This window comes from Oncorhynchus keta, chromosome 36 (assembly GCF_023373465.1).
Source record: "Oncorhynchus keta strain PuntledgeMale-10-30-2019 chromosome 36, Oket_V2, whole genome shotgun sequence".
Lineage (NCBI taxonomy): Eukaryota > Metazoa > Chordata > Actinopteri > Salmoniformes > Salmonidae > Oncorhynchus > Oncorhynchus keta.
Window position 1 is genome coordinate 5,836,798 of NC_068456.1, and position 22,462 is coordinate 5,859,259.

Below are 22,462 nucleotides of genomic sequence, written 5' to 3' on the forward strand. Positions count from 1 at the left end.
GGCAGTTAGGAGTTCACAGACTTTTGTTTAATGTAAGAGTAATGATTTCCCTTCTGGCCCTGTCACAGGGGAAAGTAAAGGGGCATGGAATTACTCAAAATAATCAATTATATTAATGTAGTACCCACAGTGTTGGGAATGAGAAAGATTTGAGCTTAATCACTCTGCAGTGCTACTCTATGACATGTACAGTATGCATGTTGCCATACTCTGATAAATGCCTAGATTTTCCAAGAGTGAGCATTGAGTAAGACATTGACCAAATAGCTTAATTATGGTACTGGAATGTGTTATGAATTATATAATTTGTTATTGTGGTAAAAAAGGTAAGGTGTGTGTGTGCGTGTGTGTGTGTGTGTGTGCGCGCGCGCGTCTGGGCACAGTCTCAGTTCACAATGCTTTTCTCATATCAGCCAAATGAAATTACTGTAGTGAAACATTACATTAAGGACCCTCAAAGAACAGGATAACCTACTAAAAACAATATCTTGGTTGGTTCGTTAACCCGAGGGTCTTCACAGACTCCACTCATGCTTTATTGGTTGAATTCTCCATAAAGAAGCCGTACACAGCCCTTCTAGTGGTCAAGTCCACGCTCCTATTTCATTGACACCATGAATATGTGACGCAAGTACCCTAATGTTTTTTTGGTCACCCATACCAAAAAAAGTGCCAATGTAGACCAGGGAGAGCATTGGCGTCACACTCGTCTCACAGTGTATCGAACGAACGACAGAACAGTTGTTATACTGTACGTAGAAAGGAAGACCGTAAGTTGTGCAAGACAAGTCTAGACAATCAAGCATCCTTATTGGGAACTACGCTACTAGATCAGTGTTTGCAATAGTGCTTGTATTATTGGTTTGTTGTAGGCTATATACGACCGTTTCTCTGTATCTATAGTGATATGTTGTTACCGTGGGCAGCTTATAGCCTGCAATAAGAAAGCTTCGACTTCTTCCTCAACCCAACCGTGAGCCAACGGATAAAGGACACATGCAGAAGCTTACAGGTAACATGCATTTATATTATCTGCCACTTTCAATTGGTTCGCAATTTATGCAGGTGTATACCCCACCAATTAATCCAATATGAAATAATGTGGCTTCATTCATACACATTGACTTTGTTCAATAGGAGATAGTTGTGTAAATATCTGATGATTCATAGCATCACGCCCCTGACATCTATAGTATACAGAATGGATTTAAAGGTAGTAAATGCATAACAAAATGTGCATTGCATATCTGGACAGATTGGAAACCGGCGAGGTAGTAATAACATAATAAAACCATTCGAATACGGTCTACCTGCGTATAAAACTGTTGCGCTCTAATCTGACGACCAATCTAATAAACTAAATGTGTATGTCGCTATAATCAGAATAATGAAAGGTTTTTATTTTATGTTGAATTGGACAACAATGTGAATTCGCTGCGAAATAACCTTCGTACCTCCTGTTTTGAGATGTCTGGCAATGTCTAAAATCCATGTAATAACCGAGGCTATAGCGCTGTAACAGGTGCTGGAAACTGAATAAACATGTTGAGGTGGGAATGTCAAGACTAAGCACAATCTATTTGATCATACTTCAAATGAACTTCTTGAAGTAAGCAATTGCAATATAAAACATTGTATTCTCCTATCACACGCATCATTTGTAATCATGTCATGTTGAAAGGTTTGAACCATAGAAACCTCATATAATCATTTAACAACCAATAGGTCAGTGTGCTTAGTAAACATCTCTCAAACAATCCGTTCTGAAAATTGTGTGTCTGTGTTATAGTTGCAATTGAGTTTAGTATAAGCCTTAAGAGAACACTTGCCTTTCCCTTTAATAACTGCAGCTTAGCTTTAATTGGGGGATTTTGGTTGTCGTCTACACGATGGCCCACTGGGCATAGTCATCAATTCAAAGTCTATTCCACATTGGTTCAACGTCATTAAATGACGTGAAAACAACGTTGATTCAACCAGTGTAAGCCCAGTGTGGGAGTTGAACTGGTCTTGAGGTTAGTCGTGTGAATGGGGTTTCATTGCTTATGTGACAGGTGACTTCCAGCACACAGTTGCGACCTTATTTAAGAGTCAATGGCCCCGTACACGCTCAAATTGTACCCCTGATACGACTGTGATACAGTTGACAGTTTTTCTGCACAAAAATACATTCACAAGCATTGTGGATATATATATATATTGATATTGTTGTGATACAACAGAGAGCTTGACTGAAAAAATAATAATAATATATATATATATTATTTTTTTGTTTGTTCAGTCAAGCTCTCTGTTGTATCACTACAATATCAATAGCATCACAACCATTGAGGCAAATGTGTTGTTGTACATCAGTTGTACAACATGACTGTGTAAGGAGCCATAAAATAGGAAACGCTTCAGCCAGTTATTCTCTTCCCAGCCTACTCTGCTACGGTCTGTTATAAACTGCTGATGCTATCCAACCTCGGAGTTAAGGGCAGACTCCACTACATTTCCATTTGCATAAGACTACATTTGATCATTTAGTAGACCCACCCTAACAAAGGAGGCCGAGCAGCATAGCGTAGAGATGATAATCGTGAATAAACAATGGTGGCCGTTATTCGCTGGTTTCCCCCAGAAGATTTTGGCATGAAGTGAGAACTCCACTCAAGAATAAGAGATGGACCCTTCATAGATGTGTGTTGGACCAACAAGAGCATTTACAGCAGTCAGCCATGGAACAACTCTAGGCTCTCAACAAAGAAGGAAGGAAGGATGAGGAAGATCAGGTCCCCAAAAGTGCTCATCTAAATCATTTGTATTGGCCAGCCCTTGCCAAACCAGTCCAATTCAAATATTATACATGAATCTATCAGCAACAACTATACAGTCTTCACTCAATGTAAAACTGGCATTTTATTAGACACTGTCTGTCAAAAGTTTTAGAACACCTACTCATTCATGGGTTTTTATTGATTTTTTACTTTTTCCACATTGTAGAATAATAGTGAAGACATCGAAACTATGAAATATCACATATGGAATCATGTAAAAAAAACATATATATATATTTATATCAAAATATATATCAAAATATATTTCATATTTGAAATTCTTCAAATAACCACCCTTTGCCTTGATGACAGCTTTGCACACTCTTGACATTCTCTCAACCAGCTTCACCTGGAATGCTTTTCCAAAAGTCTTGAAGGAGATCCCACATATGCTGCGCACTTGTTGGCTGATTTCCTTCACTCTGCGGTCCAACTCATCCCAAACCATCCTAATTTGGTTGAGGTTGGGGATTGTGGAGGCCCGGTCAACTGATGCAGCACTCCATTACTCTCCATGGTAAAATAGCCCTTACACAGCCTGGATGTGTGTCGTGTCTTTGTCCTGTTGAAAAACAATTGATAGTCCCGCTAAGCCCAATCTAGATGGGGTGGTGTATTGCTGCAGAATGCTGTGGTAGCCATGCTGGTTAAAGTGTGCCTTGAATTCTAAATAAATCACAGACTGTGTCACCAGCAAAGCACCCCGAAATTATTGCACCTCCTCCTTCATGCTTTACGGTGGGAAATACACATGCGGAGATCATCCGTTCACCCACACCGGGTCTCACAAAGACATGGCGGTTGGAACCAAAAATCTCCAATTTGGACTCCAGACCAAATGACAGATTTTCACTGGTCTAATGTCCATTGCTCTTGTTTCTTGGCACAAGCAATTCTCTTATTATTATTGGTGTCCTTTAGTAGTGGTTTCTTTGCAGCAATTCGACCATGAACAGTTGATGTTGACATCCTCTGGACAGTTGATGTTGAGATGTGTCTGTTACTTGAACTCTGTGAAGCATTTATTTGGGCTGTAATGTTTGAGGCTGGTAACTGTAATGAACTTATCCTCTGCAGCAGAGGTAACTCTGGGTATCCCATTCCTGTGGCAGTCCTCATGAGAGCCAGTTTCATCATAGCGCTTGATGGTTTTTGCAACTGCTCTTGAAGAAACTTTAAACTTTCTTGAAATGTTCAGTATTGACTGACCTTCATGTGTTAAAATAATGATGGACTATCCAAATAGTGCTATCTTCTGTATACCACCCCCACTACGTTGTCACAACACAACTGACTGGCTCAAACAAATAAAGAAGGAAAGAAATTCCACAAATTAATTTTTAAGAAGGCATACCTGTTAATTGAAATGCATTCCAGGTGACTACCTCGTGAAGCTGGTTGAGAGAATTCCAAGAGTGTGCAAAGCTGTCATTAATGCAAAGGGTGGCTATTTGAAGAATCTCAACCATAAAATATTTTTTGATTTGTTTAACACTTTTTTGGTTACTACATGATTCCATGTGTTATTTTTTTCATAGTTTTGATGTCTTCGCTATTATTCTACAATGTAGAAAATAGTAAAAATAAAGAAAAGCCTTTCAATGAGTAGGTCTGTCCAAACTTTTGACCGGTAGTCTAGTTAAGTTTTGATGTAGCCTTCCTTGTCAGGCTGGCTGATGAATAAGACTATAATATAACATATGCCACAATTTCAGTGTCTCGTTAAATGTTATTGAACCTGGCAGTTTCACACTCTTAAATAGCATAGCCAGATGAAATTTTGCCGAGCCCGATTAAATGTTGCTGAGACATTGCATTGTTCATTCAGACATTGCATTGTTCAGTCAGATAGGCATTTTGAGATGTGAAGACAACTTCGACTGAATCTCGACTGAATCACAACTGTGTCAACAGTAACGACTAGCCTAAACCTGCTCTCATCAAAAGACAAAACCTGATCATTCATTCTAAACCAGTAGTGCAGTACACCTTTAAATGTCACTGGAAACATTGATAGTCTTCTGTCAGCCAGACAGGCATCAATAAACCATTCATTCTGTGCTCATACAACCACTATTGTTGTACTGAATTATACAGAAATAACTCATTAACACTGTTAGATAATCATTGGGATTATTTCCACATATGCAATTGACTTCCACATGAACTAACAGATCAAAGGTAATAAGAGAAAAACAAGATGAGAAAAAGAAAGACGAACACACAGTTGACGAGAGCCACTATGAACCAAGATTCTGGTTGATGGTTAGCCTGAGGACAATGCAGAGTCCAGTAGGAGGGAAAGAGGACAGCTAGCATGCAGCAGCAGTAGCAGCGGGACTGTCACAGCCAGGCACTAGCAGCTTTTAGGTTACGGCAAATAGAGCCAAATTATATCCTTTTACTAATGAACCACTGGCTCTGTCTGCTGCGGCACTATCGGTATGCACCTTGTTCTGCCACATCTCAGAACCCAGTCTCAGCCTTGCTTCTTTGATTTTGCCTCTTGGCTCATAAACAACAATTTAACAGAACAGAATCACCTCACAAATACCAAATGCCACTGGCATCCCACACCACTCATTTTCAATTCAAGTCTGTTCTGAGAATGGAATGGAATTGTTTTCGGGTATTGCAAAATTATCATTGTCTTAAATGCAGATGTTGAAGTAACCTCGTCCCCGGGGTGGAAGTCTAGGGCCGTGGTGTTGAGACTACACATGAAGTGACTTCCAATTTATGTTTGGAATTGAGCTTGAATTCACCGCAGCCCTTATCTCAATATATACTTACTTCCCTGAGGTGCCAGGACAGGCCCATCCATTTATTAGTGTGGCATATCCTAAGAAATTACTTATCTTTTTAACGTTGTTACTGATAACATAGGTTTCTTGTTCCCTTTATATTACTATACAGCATTTTTTTTAAAGACTGACTTGCTCAGAGAAAGCTTAAAATATTTATACAGCTTCTATTCTTTCATGAGAATCCTAATTAGGAAACGGTAGTTGCAGCTACTCTGTTGAAAGCTAATTCAGTGCCAGTGGAGTTGACATTTGAATCAATACTACATGGACTCTTTTTAAATGGGTCCCGATACATGTCTACAGCTCATTGTTAGGTCAAAGTCAATACAGAGAAATCTTACCTTTTTACACAGAGATAGACACATCCATTCCGCTGCAGTGTCGAAACAAATCACAGAAAGGCATTAAATCACAAAATTAAATGACATATTATGATAGTTTAGTGACTCAAATAGATTGATTAGTAATGAAACAAAACGTGTCTTCGTCTCTGTCACAAGACATTGCATACGGGTGTCATCAACATGACCTCGTCAACTCAATGCAGTAATTGACGCCCGTCCTACTTACCTAGGACCAACTCTGTGGCATTGTGGATAGAGTGTTCACCCTGATATTGGAAGGTTGGGAGTTACATCCCTGGATGAGTCATACCAAGGACTATAAAAATGGGACCCGATGGCGGTAAGGACCTGTGACAGACTAACAGTGCTGTCTAGGAGGTGCACTTGAATACTGCAGAAACAGGATATAGGCGCCTGCTTCTATGGGCTGTTCCATCTCGCACAAGCTGATAGTATTCACACGCCTTGACTTTTTTCCAATACCCCATAATGTCAAAGTGGAATTATGTTTTTGAAAATGTTTACAAATGAATAAAAAACGAAATGCTGAAATGTTTAAAGTCAATAACTATTCAACCCCTTTGTTATGGCAAGCCTAAATACATTCAGGAGTAAAAAATGGCCTAATAAGTTGCATGGACTCACTCTGTGTGCAATAATATTGATTCACATGATTTTAGAAGGACTACTTCCTCTCTTTACCCCACATATATAATTATCTGTTAGGTCCCTCAGTCGAGCAGTGAATTACAAACACAGATTCAACTACAAAGAACATGGTTTTCCAATGCCTCGCAAAGGGCACTTATTGGTAGATGGATACAAATGGAAAAAAACAAGACATTGAATATCCATTTGAGCATGGTGAAGTTATTAATTACACGTTGGATGGTGTATCAATACACCCAGTCACTACAAAGATACAGCCATCCATCCTAACTCAGTAAGAAACCACTCAGCACTTTCACCATGAGGCCAATGGTGAGTTTAAAACAGTTGCAGAGTTAAATGGCTGTGATAGGAGAAAACTGACGATGGATCAACAACATTTTAGTTGCTCCACAATACTAACCTAACTGACAGAGGGAAAAGAAGGAAGCCTGTGCAGAATAAAAAATATTCAGAAATATGCATTCTGTTTGCGACAAGGCAATAAAGTAATACTGCAAAAAAATGTGGCAAAGCAATGAACTTTTTGTCCTGAATACATAAGGGTTATGTTTGGGGCAAATCCAATACAACACATTAATGAGTAGCACTCTCCATATTTTCAAGCTTAGTGGTGGCTGCATCATGTTATGAGTATGCTTGTAATTGTTATCTACTGGGGAGTATTTGAGGATAAAAAAAATACATGTAATGGTGCTAAACACAGGCAAAATCCTAGAGAAAAACTTGGTTCAGTCTGATTTCTACCAGGCACTGGGAGATGATTTCACCTTTCAGCAGGACAATAACCTAAAAAAAAGGCCAAATCTACACTGGAGTTGCTTACCGAGAAGATAGTGAATCTTCCTGAGTGGCTGAGTTACAGTTTTGACTTCAATCTATTTGAAAATCTATGACAAGACCTGGAAATGGTTGTTTAGCAATGATCAACTACCAATTTATAGGGCTTGAAGAATTTAGAAAAGAATAATGGGCAAATGTTGCACAGTCCAGGTGTGGAAAGCGCTTAGAGTCTTACCTAGAAAGACTCACAGCTGTAATCGCTGCCAAAGGTGCTTCTACAAAGTATTGACTCAGGAGTGTGAATATTTATGTAAATACTATATTCATTAAATTAGCGAATATTTCTGATTATTTCACTTTGTCATTATGGGATATTGTGTGTAGATGAGTGAATTAAATTTTTTTTTAATCCATTTTGAATTCAGGCTGTAACATAACAAAATAACAAGTCAAAGGGTATGAATACTTTCTGAAGGCACTGTACTTACCTAGGATGGTGGTGTCATGATACTGTCATAGAAAATGTAATACAGCAAATAGTCATGACAGTTGGTGCCTGTTATGACAACCAAACACTGTCATGACACAACCATTGTTTGATTACTGAATTTGGTAGATTATGATTACTGAATTTGGTAGATATGGCCATTGTTTGACAAATATAAATAATGAATCCAAAGGCGTAATTTGTATTCCCTTTTCATTAGTGGCCTCAAACTCCTGGCCAGCGGGGCACATCAGATCCGTAAGCCGCAGTTTGGTGGCCCTGTCTGGAGTTTGAGACCACTGCACAAAACAGGAGCCAAAGTTATAGAATATACTGTATAAGGACACACTTCATTTTATTGCTCTTTATAACACTGTTGGTCTGGTAATTTCTTCAAGCTACAGTAAATTCATTCTTCCTGAAGAGAATCATGATCTCTTTTCAAATCAATTTCTCCCTGTATACAGTTCTCTGATTTATTTGAACTGGTGTCCATTGATTATTTTTCCTTTGTTCTGAGTTGGGAGTGAGAGTGTTAGATTCAAGTTATTTTTTGAGCCATTTTCTCCTCAGTCTATCTCTGCTGGAAGTATTTGATGCAAGGAAGCGTTCATGTAAAAAAAGCCTATTGATTTCCTGACAGGCTAAATCAATACAGTCCCAGTAAATAGGCTTTTCTTTATGTCATGTGAGGTGTTTCTTTGATAGGATCAGACATTGCAATCAAAAAACAGAATTCTTACCGTTATTGGGGCTAACATGGAGACAATTAGTCATATCTGTTTATACTGTATAGCCAGCTAGATGCATAAAGAGGTCAATGGAACTCGACCGAACAATGTAAATGCCATGGATACGCGTGGGGGAAAGTTCCTGAATCTTCTTATTGCATTTAGGCTGGGTTCGAATACCCATACTTACATACCATATGCTACATACTTAATCAGTATATACTACATACTATATACCATTAGTAGTTAGTTAGATAGCCTATAGTTAATATACTGGCAAGTTTGATGTATAAGTAGCCAATTAACGTTAGGTAGCTATCTAAAATACCGGTACATACTGCTGTAATGATATACTATGTAGTTCGTAAGGACAGCGTAGCTAGCAAATTGTCAGCCAACAGAATGTGTAAGGTAACATATTTGAAAAGTGATCAACATTTTCTTAACATTTGTCATAATAGGTTAAAGCAATTAATTTGTATCTGCACTCGTACTTCGGGCTGTATATTTTTCCGACATTTTCTTCAAATCTGAAAAACGATGTGAAGCCACGCCCATTTCCGGAAGAATTGCATTATGGGCCCGAAAGTACAGAAATAGTGTCCTCTGCGTGTATACTTTATATTTTGGAGAATTTAGTACGACATATGGGAACTTTTGCCATACTAACTATATCCATACTATGACCAATAAGCATACTATGTACTTCATTCACGTCACAAATAGTACAGTTAGTGCGGTTAGTATGAGTATTCGGACACAGCTTTAGTCTATTATTTGTATGTGTATTTCACACTATGTTAAGGTAAACATCAGAGTATAATGCTTTATGGATGTCAACCCCAATACATGTTCATGTCATCGACAGCAATAAACTGTATTACAGTTCTAAACGACTTTGAATACCACCTCTAATTTCTTTTATGCTAGCTATGCTATATACAAAACTGGAGTTAGCATATACAAAACAGGAGTTAGCGTTTAGCAGTCACTTCTTCTATACCTGAAAAGGGACAACTTCTAAATGTTGTGCTGCGAAATCTGCCAAATACCCTGTATATCCAAATCGGACTTTAGTAACCACACTGTGGGCCTGTCCTAATACATCTATCATGATGCATTTGAAGAATATTCACTTTGTTAGATCAGATTTGTTGAAATGTGCATCATCTGGCATCCTTCTTCTATCCCCCACGGTCTGCGTTCCATTGACCTCTTCACCGCATCTATCCAACTGATTCTGAACCACGCTAGGAGACAATATAAATGTCTATACTAAATGTGACAATCCTGTCAAATAATTAATAACGGTTTCATTTTCTTTTTCCAGATGGACTGGCTCACACCGGAGATGTGAAGTGTGTTATGTGAAGCCAAGGTGTCATCCCACCTTATAGGTGGTGGGGAGAGATGCTGCACTCTGTTGCCATGACAGCGGAAGTCCTGTTTGTTATGTGGTTTCTCATGACCAGTAGTCAGTGTAATCCCGTGGCAGACTTGTTGGTGAGCCGGGAACGCTTTGAGCGTGTCCTGACCCAGGCCAGAGAGGACAAGTATGACAAGCAGCAGGCCTCGGAGGGGGCGCTCAGTTACAGCACCCAACAACAGCTGAAGGAGATCAGCTTCATGGGCCTGGAGGCCAACAGAGGGGTCAGCAATAGAACTTCTGTCAACAGATCCAGGAAGAACTCCAGCTCCCAGAAGCGTGGTGGATCCAAGGGTGGGAAGGCATCACAGGAGTTGTGGGAAGAGCAAGAGGGGGGCCTGAGTCGAGTAGACGAGGGCCCTACAAGTGAAACAAACCTCTCTCTCGACGCTATCGACGAGTACGCATATCCAGATTACAGGGGGAAGGGCTGCATTGATGAGAGTGGCTTTGTGTTTGCCATCGGGGAGAAATTTACTCCGGGGCCCTCCACGTGCCCTTGCCTCTGCACGGACGAGGGACCCCTGTGTGCCAAGCCTGAATGTCCCAAAGTTCACCCTCGCTGCATCCGGGTGGACACTAGCCAGTGCTGTCCAGAGTGCAAGGAGAAGAAGAACTACTGTGAGTTCAGGGGAAAAGTCTACGCAACGCTACAAGAGTTTAAGGTGAGTCTGGAAATTGGGTCTTTAAAGATTTACAGGGTCGTATTCTCTAGGAACCAAACAAAAGCCAACAAGCCAAAAAGGGAAGGGATTGCCTCAACATGTCCAATAAGAAACATTTGTGTTTGTTATCCATTGCAAAACGTTTGGCTACATGAATGTCTCTTCGACAGTCTGTGCTTCACGAGATCAACCTCTGAGTTGAAAAGAAACTCCAGCACACTGGTGATCTACATGCGCCACAGATTGAATGCATCTTGTTACCAACGTTTCAGTCTCAGTAGACCTTCATCAGGGAAACTGTTGATAGCCTGCCAGTTGTATGCTGGGTTCGTCGTGAGCACTATACCAAGACAACAATCCTTTTCAGTGCAGCAAGCAAAAAAGCTGCCAAGCACATTTAAAAGTTTGCATTTATTTTATTCACACAAAGCTTGAATTTTACTTGGCGCTGCTGAATTGAATAGTACGGTTTAAGCTTAAGAGTATTTTTCCCCTTGATATTCCTATCTTGATGCACTTGCTAGTTTTTGTGGAGTTATCTATTTTAAGCCAAGCTCAGGAGACCTCAAAAGGCATTATCTCTTGATTTACTATACCATCAACTTTCTATTCTATATTTGATCAAAAATGTATTATATGTGGCTGTATAATGTGTCCCTTTGTGCTAGCACTGGAGGGTCACACCAAGAGGTTAGGTCTAATATGGGATTTATTTCTGCTAACGCAGAGTGATACGAGCAGCTCTGTATGGAGAGGCACAGCTTGTTGCTCTCCTGGGAGAAGTCTGCAGAGAGAGAGAGAGAGAGACAGAGAGATCGGAGAAAGAGAAAGAGAAAGAGAGAGAGATACCGACTTCCACTGAAGTAAATAGCACTATCCTCTGTGGGTGCCTGCCTATGGGATTTGAAACAAAGCAACAGGCAGAGAGCCTTCTGGTTGATTGCTGTGTTCTGCGGTGGTACAGTAAGTGGCGTCTCTCTTGCCGTTTTTCACAGTGGAGTGCCAGGCCGAAGCTCGAGACGCTCTGCAATCAACTTGATCCATGCTGTTAGGATTAACCTATGGTCTCTGATTAAAAGGAAAGCCTCACATGGCCACGAGTGCCTTCAGAGTAAAACCTACAGCGGTGACATCTCCAGTCGAGGGGGGTGACTTGGTTGAAGGCGTATCGTCGGCACAAGCTGCATCAGACAGTCTTTCGGACCTGTTTTTCTCCAATACTTTCAGAAATGGAAAGCTCCATTAAACAAACAAACTGTTCTCTCTTGTTCACAAAGCAATACACTTGGAAGCTTCTATCTGTTACCCACTGAGCACACAATCAGCACATTGATTTCCCCACTTTCGGTTGATTGCGCACTGAAGTTCATTTCTCCTCAGCTTCAAATAAAGTATTTATTTCCAATAACGTTCTGTAAGATCGGAACTTCCTGTGTTCTAAGCTTTGCGGCTGAATGTTCGATGTTTAATGTCATTGTGTTGGCTGGTGGGACGGACATGTGTGTGTGCCTGTGTGTGTGTGTGTGTGTCTGTGTGTGTCTGTGTGTGTCTGTGTGCGAGTGAGTGCTTACATGAAAGAGATTTACAAATAGTCTTTATCCCTCTGCCCCCAGGTGTCTCCGTGTGAGAAGTGTCGCTGTGAGGGGAGTGGAGAGGTGTTGTGCTCTGTGTCAGCATGCCCTCAAACAGAGTGTGTCGATCCAGAGTACGAGCCTGATCAGTGCTGCCCCATCTGTAAGACCGGTGAGTGATCATGCTTGTCTCAAAACACTTACGTTACCTTAATACGGAACACACAGCATGCACACATACAGCACTGAGCCATTTCATTTACCATTTGAATTTGAGTGTTTTGTCTTTGGGAAATCATACATGATTGGCCAGAAAAATCATGCCTTATCATAGTTTGTTGCAGTGCTATTAATTAATATGATTGTGTGTAAGTGTGAATGCCTCTTTTATTACCCAGCCCAATTTTTTTCCCAACGTGAACAGATGCTCCTGGTAAGTTGCCACAATATACTGGTGTAAATAAAAGGCGAATCAATATTTGGGAATCCTGGGTTAGGGTGAGAACCTTCTGATTTGAAAGCATTGCACTTGCATCTTATAGGATTGCCTCTCTGGCTCACTGTGAATTATCTGAAATAGTTTCAGATGATTTTAGACAGCATGTCCTAGATTGTGTCCCCTTGTTTTTCATGGCGTGACTCTAATGCAACATGGCAATGTCAGCAACGTTGCCTCCTTCAGCAAAAAATAATGATGACTGGTGATATGCATCTCGAACTTATCTCGGCCACTTAAAGCGATGCCGTACCGCGAACAAGGGAAATGCAGTCAACATGAAATTAAATATCTTCATATTTGCTCTATTGCTGCAAACACACAAAAACTGATACCAACAAACAATAATACCTTTGTCATCTTCACTTGTGAAATACCACCATTTAATATTAGTACTGTATTGTTTTCTGAAATACATTAAATTGATAGTGATATTTTTCCAATAGCATACATTTGCATCCTGTCTCTTCAGCAGTAGTGCTCTCACTTTCTCAAGAGATGTCTTGGAATGCTAAAGTTAGTACAAGTTCTTTGGTGCTGAGATTTGAACAACTCAATGTTTGCCCCAAAGTCAGGTTTTGGTGGGTTCCATTTTCAGAGTTAAGAATCTGCAGAGAAGAGGCACAAGGACCTGCACTAGGAGAAATATGGCATACTGTATGTGGTGTCCATGTATATCAAAGATCCAAACAAATCTATGCGCTCAGTCAGGCAATAACAGCTTTGTAGTGTTGTGGTTTTAAAATGAATCAAGGCCAGCTTCAGTCCCTCTATTACCATAAGATTACCACGTTTCAATTCCCCCCGTTTTAGAGTAGCACTGTAAAAATGTAAAGTGGTACTTGACTGTACATTTGAAACACATTTTGTCATGGCTCCATTTATCACATTGGAGGTAACACCCAGATGCAGACAGCGTTGAAGAAACAAAAGTTTATTCCTGACAACAGGGGCAGGCAATCAACAGGTCAAGGCAGGCAGGGGTCAATAATCCAGAGAAGGACTAGAAAACAGGAGCAGGAAAACAGGCAGGAGCAGGGAAAAACGCTTGTAGGTATTAAAGAACAAAACGAACTGGCAACAGACAAACAGAGAATACAGGTATAAATACCCAAGGGATAATAGGGAAGATGGGCTACACCTGGAGAGGGGTGGAGACAAGCACACAGGTGAAACAGATCAGGGTGTGACATGATTGAGAAGTGCTTGGGTCGGTAGATTTTTTCATGGGCCTCAACATGGGTTTAGGTGTCTTCATTGTTTCATTGTGTTTCCATAGTCGAGGCTACATTTACATGGTCTTGTAACAAAAATAAATGTTACTCATTTTCTGGCGTCTGTAAGAGGGCAATTGTCAGCCCTTGTAAAGGCCACTTATATCTGAATCAAGCTGAGATGTTAACCTTTTTCTCATACGTCTTTGTTAATGTTGCGCATCCAGCTGCTTTAAGGGACTATGCAAAAAAACAAACATTGGTGCGTCCCAATAACGATCTCCTTTCTTCTAAAGTGTACACTCATTCACACACTCATTCACTACTTCCCACAGAGCTCAAAGCATTGAGCTCTGAGGGAGTTTCCACCCTATTTCTTAGAGCAATTACTTCCTTTAAAATCTGTGAAGTCAAGTGAACAAGGAGGAGAGAGACATAATTGGGACGCAGGAAGAGTGTTGATTCAGGAAGTTGTGTTACTGGGCCAGTAGGCAGCATCTTCATTCTGATCTCAGTGTCCTAGTGTTGCATATTTATGGACACTAGGTTGTTCTGGTTCTCATGTGTTTGATACCCTGTCAAAGAGATGGAAGTACATACTCATTTGCTTCCCTTGACGGTCCCTTCCCACTGGGCACAGACATCAATTCAATGTCCATTCCACATTGGTTCAACATGATTTAATTGAAATGGCATGGAAACAACTTCCGTTAAACAGTGTCTGCCCAGTGGGTTGCCACCTCATTCACATTTCTTACATTACGTGTCCTTGTATGTTAACGTGGAGGTAGACGACACAACTTTTGCTGTGATTTTTGATTACAGTAAGTGATCTTTATGTCCCTGTGCACTTAAATGTTGATTACAGATCTACCAAACTTAAGCAGCTTAACCATTCTCCAATACGTTTGACTCAGGTAGTCTCTTAAGTTTTTCACTGTATCATAGGAGTGCCAGGCTCACATACAGATGTTGTCTAAGGGGGAAACAGCTGTTGCGACCTCCTGAGCGCTCCATGCATCTGAAGTATGACATCAAAGCACCTCTCATTGCTAATGGCCATCATGTCGCAGGCAGGATGGGAGACTCACAAAAAAAGATTGTCTAGTTGTGGAAAATACCTTGTACTTGGGTCAGTAGATTACAGTAGATGTCCTTACTGACATGTTCAATATAAATTATGTTTTTAGAAGAACATCTGAGGAATAGAAGTTGGTCAATTAAGTCATAGCCTACTTGACATTAATGCTGTCATTCTTTTATCTCATTTTTTACATACATTACATTACTATAATGAATTATGATAGTAGGCACTCTATTAACATTGTAAAAAGCCTACGTGTTGGGAAGTTTGATAACTTCATCTTTCATCTAATCATTTGCGATCGTCAGCGAGAGCAACATGTCTCAGATGTGTTGTTCACGCTGTACGCAAAGAGACACTTGAGGAAGACCCACGGGGACAGATGAAAGTGAGAGATATCGCTAGCATCCAACCCAGGCAGTTGCTCATGAATATCAAAGAACATCTGTGGCATTGCAACTTTGTGAAATTAAAACAGGTTCACATTAGGTTTTTACCTGTTCATTGAACCAGGGTAATCTATCATGAAGATGCAATCATCACATCGTATTTGGTATTACATAACAACTCAAATACAGATGGCAGAATGCATGCATAGGTGCAGTCAATTGAAGTGTGGAAGAAAGACAAAACAAACTTTCTCATCCTCTTAATACTTCTAAAGAGTCCATGCACGTGTTTTGTGCACAAATTCAATTATACCTGCCGACACAATGGATTAAAAGTATACTAAGGAAATTTAGCATCACTTCTGTAAGTTTTAAGTTTCCTGCTGCTTCCAAGAATCCAGTAGTTGACTTTACTGACTCTAACTGCCTCTGTCCTCAATGCCTCAGTGGTGGTACTGGTAGCCCCTCCGTCTCGAGTTTTGCTCGTGCAGACCATCGCCTTGGCAACACTTAAGAAAACAAGTGGTGCTCTCAAAGGCTCAGACATTGGGGTCGACACTCATCCCAGGAGGTTGTCGAGACCGTAGCCAAAACCCTTTCAAATGGCAAAACACAAGAGGAAGAAGCCTGTTCGCTATGGGGAACAGCAACTCTCTCATTTAAAATGAGGGAGGTATTGGTAAAAATATTAATTGAAGAGGTTTAGAGATGCCGTGAAAATATATTTAAGAGCTCTTTCAAAATGGCAGGGGTAGGAGACATATATGGTGGTGGGGATATTAGACTGCATTGATTTCCCACTTCGAAGCAGCTCTCGACCACCCTTGATTATGAAGGAAAGCAATGGCTTCCATTCTCGATGGCTTCCATTCTCGATGGCTTCCATTCTCGATGGCTTCCATTCTCGATGGCTTCCATTCTCGATGGCTTCCATTCTCGATGCTATTACTCCTACTCATTAAATGCAAAAGCTCAGCTGTCCATAACCATTCAACTGTGCAACATTTTGCTCTTTGTATTTCAATAATGCTCCCCGCAGACTCTATTAGACAACTTGCAAGACTATTACGATGGAAATATGTGTAGGTTTATTTCAGGCACCTTTGCTTTAGCTTATTTGTTTTACATGTAAACACAGACAATGACAGCTTGTGAGATTAACATGAATGGAAAATGCTCTACGACGAGATAAACACTAAAACCTAACATAGAAGGTGTGCTGATTCACAGAACGTAAAACCTGGCACTGTCTTACACCATCGACTGTTCCAGAATATGTGGCAGCACATATTCAAGACGGCACACTCGTTCTAGTGTAACATGTTGGGAAGTAAATGATTCATAGCATAGAAAATCACTGCTCGAAAGGCTTCTCACACCCAAACAATTTCTATGACCATTTTCACAAAGCCAAGGCATTTTGCTGCGTTCATAATGCATATGTACTAAAGAAGTACAGTACGGGAAGGGATTTCTCACTATTCTGCTATTTCCCTCACCTAAATTGGAGCATTAAAGATGTGTACATTATAAGGATGTGTCCCTGATTTATTTCTATCTCTCGTCTACCGCCAGTAGCGTTGAGCCACAGGTGCTAATGGCTGCTTCTTTCACATTCAGCCCACCGGCTCAGTTTTCAGTACCTATTACACAATCACATTTTGGACTGTCCATTTGTGTTTTCTGATATAGTCTGATGCTTGAGGTTATTAATGGTGGATAATGCTCTTTTGAGGCCCATTTAATGTTTTCGGCTAAAAACCACTTTCTACTGTCAGAGAGAAGAGAGATGTTGTGTTAATGAAGCCATGGTGGCTAAAAGATGGGTATTCGTGTGATAAGCAGAAAGAAAGGGTGACAGCAATGAGTAAGCACAGCAGAGAGGCACATCATTAGAGCAGAGAGGTGCATACATTAATAGGATTGAGTGTCATGCTAATCATTCTGTCCACAAATGGATGACGGGGCTGTCTGTCGCTCAAGTCTTAGCTCCATAGCAACATTTCTCCTGGTTTGTATTGGGGTGAAGTATACCTCTTAATAGCCTCACACATTATTTACCAGTTAGTCTCAATTATTTTGATGGACTATCCTTGAGGAAATATTTTGCTCAATGTTATTAATGACTCAATTGCGACAGAAGACGGGACATGTGTTGAGTTGTTATTCAGGGAGGGTTTCTTCAGTCTTCATCTAGAGTTATAAATCTGTGAGTGCTCGCATTTTGACAGCCCCAGCAAACTGTTCACTATAGATTGATGCGCCAGCATGCCTCTCCTCAGTGCTTCTGTCCAGTGAAGATCCCTATTGCTTCAGCTGAACGACTCACAACTTATCAGTGGGAGCAGCATCTTAATACCAGAATAGTGTTGCTCAAGCTCATGTTTTTTTTTTTAAGGAGAAACCATTGCCTGCAGCTGTATGTCATATTGTGGCTTCAGCTCCAGGAATGGGTATTTGGGTCCATGCTGCTTGAACGATAAGGGATGATTTATGTGAATATATTTTTAGCCAGTTGTGGAAGACAAGTGGAGCTTCTTGAGACAATGGCCACCGTTTCAAAACTGGGAACCAGAGCTAACTAGGTTATAATGTAGGTTACATGTAAACTAAAAATTGATGAACAGAGATTTTACATTTCAGTCCAACTGCATTTATTAATAGAATATTGATGTATTGCAAAGTTGTATGTCTGATTTAAGCATGATGTTGAAGTGGTTTTGATCATATGTGCATTAGTAACATTATTCCTCATCAGAGAGACAATCCAATGAAGGGTAACGAATTTGGGCATGTCTTCCTTTTTAACACCTGTTCAGGGGTTCGGCACCATGAAAAACAGCTCAGTGGGACTGTTGTTGGAGTGCGTGGAATTCCAACACCGCGGTGTCGGCATCTCAACTGTCCAGTGTTCTTCCCGATTTGTATTGGCGTGATTGATAAACAGTAGTGATTATTTCATAGTTTTGATGTCTTCAATATTATTATGAATAAAATAGTGAAAATAAAGAAAAACCCTTGAATGAGTAGGTGTGTCCAAACTTTTGACTGGTACGGTGTATTATGGCGACATTTGGTGACGTTTTTGTTCGTTTTGGTCTTCAGCAAGTTTGTTTTTGGTTGTTCATACATTTTCTTCAGTGAGGCAAGCCAAATTCGGCAGCCGAAGTCTACGTCTCTTCATTGGTGATTGGTAAACAGTAGCGATTCTTCAATTAAGTGTTTGTTGTCATTCAACAAGAGACAATTTGTTTTCATACATTTTTTTTCACCTGAGAAATACTGCACCAAACAGCTTAGTTATATGTAAAATTGCACAACTAAGATCTGCTCAGCAAAAAACGTAAAAATTAAAGAAATATTTATTGAGTTATCTATTACTATTTTGAGGTCGCGTACACTGTCTAAGGAATCTCAAGATGGACAAACAGTACTACTGAAGCTTTTTTCTCATTTTTCAACAAAGGTATTTTAAGGGAGTATGCGAGCACACTTATTCGGTTTGCCCAGCCGAGTTTGCCTAGGCGCTAGCTGAACCAACGCATGCTGACGGCTTTAGCCAGCCCATCCACTCCATTCACAATCCCACTAAGCTATTTTTCAGGGTAGATCAGCTCTTTGATTGACTGTATACAAAATCATCTCTCATGTCTGAGATCACTTTAACAGTTACCTTGATTCTTCTTTTGCCAGGGCCAAACTGTTATGCAGACACACAAGTAATCCCAGCTGGGCGCGAGGTGAAGATTGATGAGTGTACAATCTGCTACTGCACGTATGAAGTGGGCACGTGGCAGATCGAACATCAGGCTACCTGCAGCAAGAATGATTGCCAGGTGAGCTAGAGACTGGCCCTGACAGTGGGTATGGGGGCAGGGGCTATGGATCCATAGGCGCCCTCGTCATGTCCATGTCAGCCAGCACGCAACTCAACGCTAGCCTGATTAAACCAGACTGAACGCTGGTGAGCGCAAAAAAAATGTTGAATGCAGCATTCAGTCTAGTTTAACCTGGCTACCTCAGTGCAGCCTTCACCCAGTCTATACCAGACATCAAGGTCACCCCCAGACCGTATGATTTCTGCATTTACAATCACATGTATTATTAAATCAAGCTTTATATGAAGAGTTTGAATCCATATACAGAAGATCTATTTATCTATGTACTGAATTATTTATGGAGAAAAACTAGCCAAAACATATTTTTTATAGCCACTGCATTTTATTAAACTGCAATGAATTGGGTTAGAGGTCAAATAAACATCATGGAATGTATAGAATCCTTACTGTCTGTGTTTCATAGAGGTAGAAACCATAGCTTACTGACAGGTGGTGTCATTCTTACACGATGCACCACCTGAAGTAAAACAATGGGTAAAACTTGTGAGGTTTCAATATGAAAATTGTACGTCATTTTGAAAATAACTTAGTGAAGAAATGTAAGAAATTACATGACTGTTTTGTGATTTACTTATATGTATTTTGCAATTTCAATGTGTTTTGATTTTATGCGCTTTTTGTAAGCAGTTCTCTTTGTATTATGTATTCACGTTTAAAATAAACAGCAACCTGTGCGCTGTAGGTGCTTGTATGATAATATCAATCAGTTTCTTGAACCAAATACATTCAAAAAAAGTATAATTGTTTTTTTCAATTGTATTTTTTTTTATCCAACTCCAGATACAAACTTATACATATGAACAACAACTTACAGACACACACAAATGATGACTACCTCTCATCTGCCCAGACCCACATGCTCACAGCCTCATCCCTAGTGCCTGCATTATCGTTTGCCACTTGGCCTTAAATTGTACCAATTTATTTTTCTTGTTCGCCCATGCTATTTCAATATTTCAATAGTAAATATTTGGATTTTTGCCATTATGTTATTTTGGCACGTTTTTAGTTTGTTTTTTCAAGATGAGCGATGAGAAGAGAATCATCCAGTCCATTGGGTATCTTACGACACCATGTCTTTAAATATGCAGGCAGATGGATTAAAAGTAAGTTTACATTGTAATTTTTCTGACAACCAACTTTCTAGTTCCGCCCACAACTTCTGAACTTTATAGCATTCCCAGAAATCATGGATTATTGAGTCGTTATTAGTTTTACACTTAAGACATGAATCTGCCATTGTGTTGTAGAATTTTCGAATTTATCTTGTATAATAAATTCTATATATTATTTTATACTGGATTAAGCACGCATTTTTGTTAACTGTAATTCTGTTAGTGATGCTCCAACTTCCCTCCTTCTTATGCCAACATCAGTTCTTTTTAAGTATTGGTTCCAATAGTTTACATTTTTTCTAAGATATTGTCAGTTGGATAGGCTTTCTGCAAGGTTTTGTATATCTCCCCTATCATATGAACATCCTTTTCCGACTGAAATAGGATTCCCTCAAGGTTGCTTGATGTCCAAAATATATTTTGTGATATGTAACTTTTAAGTATGTATTCGAAACTGTCTGCATTGGTTAGTCCAAAATCACTTTTTAATTCTGTCATGGAAATAATGTATTTTCTGTTACCAAGTAATTTTCAGTTTCTGTGCCTTTATATTTACGTTTTCCATGTGGACCAATTTATCTGTGAATTCTGAAAAGCTATCCAAGGATTGTTCCAGAAGGTTGTGTTTTTAGGGCGTGATATTGGTTCTTGTAGAACACGTTTCATTTTCTGCCAAATTGTTATAGTGTTCTTAACTATGAAGTTGTTAATGTTCTTAGCTTTATCCTTTGAAAATAGACACGTAGAAAGATTCTGGGGATGAGCATGTGCAGCTTAAGTATGTACCCATTGTTCCTCTTTAGTGCATTTAACCACATGTCGTAAGTAAAAGCCTTGTGTAGCGAGTTGATCCAATTCCAGGTCTGGAAGGGTAAAACCACCCTCAGACATAGGACGATGTAAAACTTTCCTTTTTATTCTATGAATTGTATATGCCCATATAAAGTCTGTTATGACCAGGTATACTTTTTAAAAGAATGTCTTCGGTGTTTGCGAAAATATATACAAAAACTTCAGGCAGCCATGCCATTCGAAAGAGGTTAATTCTACCTTGTAAGATTCATGGGAAGATTATTAAATTGAATTAGATCTGCTTTCATATTGTTGAGTAATGGAATAAAATTATCTTTACATATTTGTTGTTTGTTGGCACTTATTAAGCATCCTACGTATTTCATTTTTGTTTGTGGCCCACTTAAAGGATTACTGTAGATCGTAAGTTATTATTTTTATTTTTCCTATTGCCATTTAATTTTGTATCCTGAGATTTTTTGAGTATTCAGAAAATATTTTTATCAAAGGGGGCATTGAGTTTTCAAAATTGGTCAAGTATATCAGGAGATCATCAGCAAATACGTTTTGGTCTTTATTGATGTTTACCAATGCAACCTGTTACGTTTGTGTTCTGTCTAATTCATTCTGCAAGCGGTTCAATTGCCGGTGCGAACAGAAGAGGGGAGAGGGGACATCCATGTCTTGTGCCCCTTTCTAAAGTCATTTCATCAGAAAATGTTATATTTGTGTATAAGTTTGCATTAGAACATTTATATAATTATTTTATTAAATGTATTATTTTTAGCTGGAAAGTTGAAATCTTCCAAAGTTTTGAATAGAAAAGGCCTGTCAATATGGTCGAAAGTTTTTTTTTGGCATCAACAGACACTGTTGAAAAATCTTTATCTTGTTTTTTTTGTGTATTGTAATAAACTTAAACATGTTCTTGTATTTGTTTGTAAGTGTCTTTTTTTAATAAACCTTGTTTGATTGATTTGTATGAAGTCTGGTTAGACATTTGCCATTCTATTTCTTATATGTTTTGTTTTTATTTTATTGTCACAATTTATTACATTTATGTGTCTATAATCCGCAGGGGACTCTCCAGATTTTCCTGGTTTTAATATAACTGAAATAACTGTTTGATACATGAAACGAGGAAGGACTGAATTAAGTGACGTGTAAATAG

At 39.5% G+C, this 22,462-nt stretch overlaps 1 protein-coding gene across 1 annotated transcript; it reads left to right on the forward strand.

Annotated features, from left to right (window-relative positions):
- Positions 1-687: 687 nt before the first annotated feature.
- Positions 688-22,218, forward strand: LOC118369524 (brorin-like). Its single transcript, XM_035753960.2, has 4 exons — positions 688-1,012; positions 9,971-10,731; positions 12,345-12,474; positions 19,179-22,218. Exons 2-4 carry the CDS (start codon positions 10,051-10,053, stop codon positions 19,328-19,330), a joined length of 963 nt encoding a protein of 320 aa, XP_035609853.1. The 5' UTR covers positions 688-1,012; positions 9,971-10,050; the 3' UTR covers positions 19,331-22,218.
- Positions 22,219-22,462: the final 244 nt, after the last annotated feature.